General features: G+C 43.6%; 1 protein-coding gene across 1 annotated transcript; it reads right to left on the reverse strand.

Annotated features, from left to right (window-relative positions):
- Nucleotides 1-3,112: 3,112 nt before the first annotated feature.
- On the reverse strand, nucleotides 3,113-4,551 carry LOC129706751 (hemoglobin subunit beta-like). Its single transcript, XM_055651203.1, has 3 exons — nucleotides 4,390-4,551; nucleotides 3,912-4,119; nucleotides 3,113-3,451 (listed from the first exon to the last, which is right to left on the reverse strand). Exons 1-3 carry the CDS (start codon nucleotides 4,479-4,481, stop codon nucleotides 3,323-3,325), a joined length of 429 nt encoding a protein of 142 aa, XP_055507178.1. The 5' UTR covers nucleotides 4,482-4,551; the 3' UTR covers nucleotides 3,113-3,322.
- Nucleotides 4,552-9,180: the final 4,629 nt, after the last annotated feature.

Consider the following 9,180-nt stretch of genomic DNA (forward strand, 5'->3'; position numbering starts at 1 on the left):
AAAATTGGACACCGAATAGTGGAGAGTGAAGACGACCTCCTTCGACCTCCCTTCGACTATGAAGAAGACTATCTACGACTACCTTCGACTACCTTCGACTACCCTCGATTACCTACGACCAACATGGCGACCTACTGCGACTAAACCTATGAGTACAAAAAGTATCTATTTTCTTCTATGGCAACCTTTTTTTACTCGCGGGCATTTTTTAACATATCGAAAAATACGCCGCGACCCAGCTGAGGCCTCGAGTACGCGGGGACCACTCTCAAGCATGGAAGGAGAGTTACAAAGACCTCCTAGGACCTCGTGTCGTCCATGCAACGAGTATGAGTCGAGGGCAAACTCGCCAGAACTCACGGATTAGGTCACCCATGTGTGGGACAGCCCCTTTATATTCTAAATTACATTGTTGTAATTGTAGATTTTCACATGTGATTACATTTTCAACACCTCAGACAATGTTTCAGCCAATAGAAGGAACTATGAATATATCAGACATAGAAACATTCTTGATCCGCACAGTGTCAGAGGTCATGGGGAGAAGGCAGGAGAATGGGGTTAGGAGGGAGAGATAGATCAGCCACGGCAGAGTAGACCTGATTCTAGATGATGGCCTAATTCTGCTCCTATTCCTTATGACATGACCTTATTCTCCACCTTCTGAATCATTCAGAACACATCGAGCTGAGCAGAGTTTGGGGAGGATAAAGTCATAAGCTCATAAGTTATAGGAGTAGAATTAGGCCATTCGGCCCATCAAGTCTACTCCGCTATTCGATCATGGCTGATCTATCTCTCCCTCCTAACCCCATTCTCCAGCCTTCTCCCCATTACCTCCTTACACCCGTACTATTCAAGAACTTATCTATCTCTGCCTAAAAATTATCCACTGACGGTCTCCACTGCCTTGTGTGACAAAGAGTTTCATAGATTCACAACCCTCTGACTAAATACATTTCTCCTCATCTCATAGAAACATAGAAACTAGGTGCAGGAGGAGGCAATTCGGTCCTTCGAGCCGCCATTCATTGCTATCATGGCTGATCTTCCCCAATCAATAACCCGTGCCTGCCTTCTCCCCATATCCCTTGATTCCACTAGCCCCGAGAGCTCTATTTAACTCCTTTGTAAAATAACGTCCTTTAATTCTGAGGCTATGACCTCCTAGTCTCTCCCACCAGTGGAAACATCCTCTCCACATCCTCTCTATCCAAGTCTTTCACTATTCTGTATGTTTAAATAAGGCCTCCAGCCTCATTCTTCCAAGCTGCAGCGAGTACAGGCCCAGTGCATACAAATGTTCACCATAGGTTGACCTGCTCATTGCTGGGGTCATTCTTGTCCTCTGATACAGACCAGCCTACGGCAGCCTATGTTGCCAATCTCCATGTGTATGTTGCTGAGGCAGGCACCTCCGTTTAACAGGCCTCACGTCTCGCCTGCACCCCCGCGTAGACTATGAGAAAGTTTGAAAATAAGGCTCTTTGCAAATGGTGAAAACTTAGTGGAAAGATGTAATAATCATCTTTGATGATGCACAAAGCCATCTCAAAGTGACTTTGTCTTGTAGGAGACATGACTCTGAGCGGGTGACGTTTTTCCACGCTCTAAGTAGAACATAGAAGGTAGCTTAGAACAGTACACCATTAGAACAGGCCCTTCAATCCATAATATCTGTTCCAAACATAATGCTAAAATAAACTAATCTCCTCGGCCTGCACGTGATCCATATCTTTCCATTTCCTGCATGTCCAAGGCTTCAGAAACCAGGAGCCACAGTGTAAGAATAAGGAGTAAGCCATTTAGAACGGAGACGAGGAAACACTTTTTCTCACAGAGAGCGGTGAGTCTGTGGAATCCTCTGCCTCAGAGGGCGGTGGAGGCCGGTTCTCTGGATGCTTTCAAGAGAGAGCTAGATAGGGCTCTTAAAAATAGCGGAGTCAGGGGATATGGGGAGAAGGCAGGAACGGGGTACTGATTGGGGATGATCAGCCATGATCATATTGAATGGTGGTGCTGGCTCGAAGGGCCGAATGGCCTACTCCTGCACCTATTGTCTATTGTCTATTGTCTATTGAAATGCCTCTTTTGTAACTGTCTCCACAACACCCCTGCGAGCATGTTCCTGGCACCCACCACTCCCCGCATAAAAAACTTACCCACATAACTTTTTTTAAACCTTGCCACTTTACAATCCAGCCTCTGCAGTTCTTTCCCACAAATGTTGGCGGCCCTATTTGCAGATGTTTGCTGAGCAATGGGTGAAGGAAAAGAATTGAAATGAGAAGTGGAGTGGGTAGCAGTGGTGGGACGGAAGAGAGAGGGTGGGCTTGCAGGAGTGAGGATGAGGGGCACATGTATAATTTGATACATGAACATTTGATCAGGTCCAGGGTTTTAGCTACTTAGTGGTTTTTATACCTCAAGAATCCCCTCTTTTTTTTTATATAAGGTGGACTCACTCCAATACAAGGCTATAAACGTCCCTGTGTTGAGACAGGAAAATGGTGAGGACAGGTTAAGATGGATATGGGCCAAATGCAGGCAGGTGGGACTTGTGCAGATGGGGCATGTTGGTCAGTGTGAGGAAGTTGGGGCCAAAGGCTTGTTACCATGTCGTTTGACTGTTTAACTATGAGTTCCCTAGCATCCACGATGATAAATATGAGAAGTAAGTAAAACAATTGTCTGCTGTTTTTCCCCAAAGTACAGCAGGAAATTTATCTTACAACTACTTTGACGAATGATAAATACCATTTATAACCAGGCCCGGGGCAGTGAATGCCCTGCAGCAATATGTCTGTTTTTTTTTAACAAGGTACCATAGGCGAACAGCAAAAGTTCATAAGTGATAGGAGCAGATTTAGACCATTCGGCCCAAAAAGGTCTACTCTGCCATTCAATCATGGCTGATATATCTTTCCCTCTCAACCCCATTCTTCTGCCTTCTCCCCATAACCCCGGACACACAAAGCAATCACGAGTCTGCCAATCTCCACCTTAAAAATATCCATTGACTTGTCCTCCACAGCCGTCTGCGGCAATGAATTGACTAAGTCGTGGATCTTTGCATTTTAATTATCTTGAATGAAGAATGTACATGAGGCAATTGTGAGGGAAAGATTGTTTCTTTATTGAAGCAGAAGGAATGCATATAGACATTTCAGGCGAAATTACCATACAAAGTGAAACCTTTATCTAAGCATGATTTGAACCAGGTGTTACACAAGTTCATTAAGCGCACAGAGGGTATTGAGGCAAGGATGCATGTTCTCATTGCACTTCGTGAAGATGGTGGAGGATGCAGACGGATGCAGATCTAATGGTATTGGGAGGAGAGAGCTCCTGCGACTGCCAAGAAAAACTTATATGCAGCTTCATGAACCTCGGGAGTGAAGCCGTCTTTTAACAGAATGGCGAGCTCAACGAGGAAGGTCTGGCCCAGAAGCTGGAAAAGAAAAGAACAATTATTATACAAAACATGAAACAAAACTGGAAATCGAAACCCCAAACCCTCCAGTGATCTCACAGGCAATGGCATGGAATGAGGTCGTTCGGCCCATTGAGTACATTCCACCTCCCAGTGGCGCAAGCACATTAGCCCTCTCCTATTTCCCTGCAATCTTATAACTTATTCTGCTCCCATATGCCTATCAAAGCCCCTTAGATTCTTTTTGCCAACCCATTGGGTAATGTACAGTAGCTGATTAACTTGTAGCTACAGAAACCTGAAGGAAACTCTTGAAAGATAGCAGCCAAGGTCAGGATTGAACCGTCGTCTCTGGAGCTGTGCAGCAGCCACACCAACCACTGCCACACTGAGCCGCACAATCGACACAGGACACGTTGCTGCAGCTGATGAATGGTGAATAAGGATTAGTGATTCAACATTCCACTCAAGTTCCTACCTTGAAGTTTTGAGTGTCTACTCCGATGGTTTGATGTTTCTTGCTGAGATCATGGAAGGCTTTATCCAGTCCATCGAGGTGAGCAACTGCCGTTTCCAGAGCCCCTACAACTTTGCTTGCATGACCTTTAACACCAGTGTCGGTGGCTTTGAAATGATGATTGAAGCTGCCAAACAGCCTGGTCGTCCAGGGATAGACTGTGAACACCCTGGAGGGGAAAAGCAAAAGTCATCGAGGGGTTTGTAAAAGATTGGAATCCATTTAACCCTCCCGGCTCATCATTGGGTCAATTTGTATCATGCTAACAACTGAGCATCCATTGAGCTGACTGGAACCTCCGTGTCCTGTTGAATACCAGCTCCCTCAACCTGTAACAAGGTTTATGAATGCATTAAGAATGAAAGAACCTTCACTGCAACCAGACTTGAAAATATAATGCACAAATTAAACTTATATCAAATAGACATTTTCATCATACCTTTCTAGGGCTTGGGCAGTTATCGCTTCCTTGCTTAAGTCCTTCCAGATGCCCTTAATGATCTGGGCTTCTTGATGTGTTATGTTCACCATTTTGGCGGTTAAGATTTCACTGCCACTTCTTGCACAGGATAGCTGTGTCGGTCTGGAGTTCTGCCTTCACTTTTATAGGCTGCAGTGGAGCTCATCTTTGACCAAGACCCGACTGTAATAGGCTGACGGCTTGTGGGCTGAACCCACTTTCCATCAATAGGCTTCACCCATCTGTGTGTGAGCGTTAAGATAAACACCCGTTGTTTTGTGCTTAACTTCTCCCCACCCCACCCCCCCCCCCCCCCCCCCCACCCCCCAACCCCCAACGAGAAGCACAACCCAATTCTGCTGAATAATATCTCAAGGCATTCACTTTTAAAGTGTACAGTCCTCTCTCGATTCAACTTTTCCATTTGAACAAGATGTAACAAGTTCAACTCTTTTTAATTTTTTTATTTTTTTTTTTAATTTATTAGAAGTAGTGTACATTCCAGTGATATAAGCCAAAAATAACATAATACATTTCCTGCACCACTTCATATCTTAAACTTTAAAAAGAAGAAGAAAAGTAAAGAGAGTTAGATAGGATAGTAAGTGCGTGAAAGAGTGATCAAGAGAGACCCTTAGAAACATAAAACTCGAAAAAGAGTTACGAAGAAAGCCAAAGAAAAAGAAAGAGAGAAGAAGAGAACAGAAGATATAAAAAAGTTAAAAAAGATAAAAGGTATCGCCCCTCACCAGGTCCTGAAACCATTTATTTTCAAAGTTATGTTGCAGCCTATACTTGTAATAATTCGATAAATGGAGACCAAATCTTTTGGAAATGGTCTGGTTTGCCTGCTAGGAGGAATCTCATGTCTTCCAGGTGTACATTTCCATTTTCCTCTTACACTTTACCGTTAAACAGAATAACTTTCCAAAGGCAGAAATATACACATTTCTGATGTTGAAACCAAACCCTCATTCAATATAATATATTTTGAATAATGTGCTTGTGTTTACCTCGTTTAGTTTAGCATATTTATTATTATCATGTGTGCCGACGTACAATGAAAAGCACTTGTTTACATGCTATCCAGTCATAGAAAAGACTATACACGAATATAAAGGTGTTCACGAGGCAATGAATCGACGACCAGAGGACATTGGTTTAAGTTGAGGGGGAAAGATTTAATAGGAACATGAGTGGTTACTTTTTCACACAAAGGGTGGTGGATGTATCGAACGAATTAGACAGGAACATGGATAGTTCAGGTGTGTAGGGATATGGGGCAAACGCAGGCATGTGGGACCAGTGTAGATTGGGTATATTGACCAGTGTGGACAAATTGAACCGAAGGGCCTGTTTCCTTGCAGTGAGACTCTCTGACTCTATAAAGGATAAAGGGTGCAACGTTTAGTGTAAGATGTATCATTGAATCCACTAAACTACGATTGAAGACACAGGATTGTGCTTAGGACAAAAAAAAAAACACAACATTTTGGACATTAAAAGTTATTCACCATTTCAAGATAAAAGCTTATTTTCAGTCAGTGTTCTGGAATAGTGGGCTGCTTCAGTAATATGCCTGTAATGGTCCTTGCAGTCATTTTGACTGCTGATTCTGCTTTTATCTTTCAAGTAGTAACATTTTGCCTGGCTACAGGGAGATGTATAATTTGGTAGCACACGAAGTGCTGGAATAACCCAGCAGGTCAGGCAGCATCCCTGGAGAACATGGATAGATGACGTTTCGGGTCGGGACCCTTTTTCAGACGCTTGCAGTCTCCAGTTTCTACATTTTAGACTGTGGAGTTCCTTGTTTTTACTTGATAATATATGTTAGATGTGCCTCTGTAAATGTCTGTTCAGTGTGTCCATCAAATGGTAAACTAAGCCATGGGCATTCACAGTCTCATGCAAGATGAATTTAACAATGTGCTTTGGAGAGAAATTTAGTTCATCTATAGAAAAGGGCTCTGGTGAGACCACATCTGGAGTATTGTGTCCAGTTTTGGTCTCCTAATTTGAGGAAGGACATCCTTGTGGTTGAGGCAATGCAGCGTAGGTTAACGAGATTGATCCCTGGGATGGCGGGACTATCATATGAGGAAAGATTGAAAAGACTAAGCTTGTATTCACTGGAGTTTAGAAGGATGAGGGGGGATCTTATACAGTCCAGAACCAGGGGCCACAGTCTTAGAATAAAGGGAAAGCCATTTAAGACCGAGGTGAGAAAAAACGTTTTCACCCAGAGAGTTGTGAATTTGTGGATTCCCCTGACACAGAGGGCAGTGGAGGCCAAATCACTGGATGGATTTAAGAGTTAGATAGAGCTCAAGGGGCTAGTGGAATCAAGGGATATGGGGAGAAGGCAGGCACGGTTCTTGATTGGGGACGATCAGCCATGATCACAATGAATGGCGGTGCTGGCTCGAAGGGCTGAATGGCCTCTTCCTGCACCAATGTTTCTATGTTTCTATGTTTCTGTGTTTCTAACGATAGAAGATAAGAAATTGTGACGGGGGAGCAGATGGTTTTAGGTCGAGTTCTGTGCTCTAAGAAAATGTTAATTAATAAACTGTGGGGAAATATCTCCTAGCAAAGAGAGACGATAACCTCAGGTCTATGTGTTGAAGAGTGAAACTCAAATTAATCTTCAATCCAAGAAAGGAAAATATGGTTTGAGCTGTTCGGCAACGATAGTTTGAGAAACTAGAGCAAAGGGCATGGCAGTGCGGAGACATTGACTGGGTTCTAGAGGGAAAAAAGTGCATGTTTTGCTCTAGAGGCACAAATCCCTACTAGAGACGGCACACTGGTGCAGAGGTAGAGTTGCTGCCTTACAGTGCCACAGACCCGGGTTCGATCCTGATTATGGGTGCTGTCTGTACAGAGTTTGTACGTTTTCCCCGTTTCCCCCGGGTGCTCCAGTTTCCTCCCGCACTCCGAAGACCTCCTGGATTGTAGATTAATTGGCTTTGGTATAAAATTGAAAATTTACCGCGGTGTGTGTAGGATCGTGCTAGTGTGCGAGGTTGCTGGTCGGTGTTGGCACGGTGGGCTGGAGGGCATGTTGCCACGTTGTATCTCTAAATTGAAAGTAAATTCCCCTTCAACACTATTACCGGAGAAATCAAAGATATTATGAAATCTAAGCCAAAGTCATGCAAAACATCATGGAAAAGCAGCAAGCCTGAAGATTGGGTGCATTTTAGGATTCAGGAAATTGATATTTGATGGGAGAGTAGAAAATGAGGCTTAACTTGCAAAAATAGACTAAGCACATCAGTCAACATGTATAAAGGGAAAGACTCATAAGGGGACAGGGATGTTCTTGACAGAGTGAATAGAATTTAAAATGGGGAATAATGGAATGGAAGAAGAATTAAGCAAATATATTTATGCCCGTTTACTGCAAGAAAAAAATGGAGAACCAATATTGCAAATGACAGGGAGTAAATAATAAAAACTGTTGTAAAATCATAACTGGAAACTTCAAGGAGCCCAGAACTGGACAAATTCCAAGAAGCTGGATAATTGACACCTCAGAGATTGCAAAGAGAGAGCTAAGGAGATAGAGGATGCTGTAGTTATCACATGCCAATGTAGGAGGTACCTGCAGGGTACAAAGGTGGGCGGGTGAGGAGAGGGATGTCGGTTCGCAGATTGATCAACGTGTCCAAAGAAAGGCGATGGCTGGAGGTCCGCGGCAGCCTGGGACTTGCCTGGAAGGGGCACCCACCGCTCATAAGCCCAGAGACTGGCATTTGAAAAATGTGCCTAAACATGGCGCCTCTTGAATACAGGCTCAGCAGACTATTTCCGTGCACTTTGGCAATACTCCACTGGGCTATTAGTAAGAAAATAATTTCACTGTGCGTTTACACATGTGATAATAAAGCACCACTGAAGCATTGAACATTACAACCATTAAGCATTTGTCGGCACTGGGCCTGTACTCGCTGGAGTTTAGAAGAATGACGGGAGGCCTCATTGAAACATACAGAAGAAAGACTGGATAGACTCGGTTTGTACTCGCTAGAATTTAGAAGATTGAGGGGGGATCTTATAGAAACTTACAAAATTCTTAAGGGGTTGGACAGGTTAGATGCAGGAAGATTGTTCCTGATGTTGGGGAAGTCCAGAACAAGGGTTCACAGTTTAAGGATAAGGGGGAAATCTTTTAGGACCGAGAAGAGGAAAACGTTTTTTCACACAGAGAGTGGTGAATCTCTGGAATTCTCTGCCGCAGAAGGTAGTTGAGGCCAGTTCATTGGCTATATTTAAGAGGGAGTTAGATGTGGCCCTTGTGGCTAAAGGGATCAGGGGGTATGGAGAGAAGGCAGGAACAGGATACTGAGTTGGATGATCAGCCATGATCATATTGAATGGCGGTGCAGGCTCGAAGGGTCGAATGGCCTACTCCTGCACCTATTTTCTTTGTTTCTATGTTTCTATAAGTTATCTGAAGTGCTTGTCTATGTATATGGGATTCTGCTGATGGAACATTTAAGACAACATTACATAAATATTTGTAAACAGGGTTATTTTTGTTCAACATTCTGAAATACTAGGCTGCAGTTGTGATGTGCCGTCATGCCCGATGGAGTCTTATTGACATGATTCCGCTACTAACCTTCATTGGAAAAGGGCGGATGAATAGCTGATGCAGTTTAATGTGGATAAATGTGAGGTTAGCCACTTTGGTGGCAAAAACAGGAAGACAGATTATTATCTAAATGGAGTCAAGTTGGGAAAAGGGGAAGTGCAATGGGA

Source organism: Leucoraja erinacea, chromosome 20 (genome assembly GCF_028641065.1).
Source record: "Leucoraja erinacea ecotype New England chromosome 20, Leri_hhj_1, whole genome shotgun sequence".
Lineage (NCBI taxonomy): Eukaryota > Metazoa > Chordata > Chondrichthyes > Rajiformes > Rajidae > Leucoraja > Leucoraja erinaceus.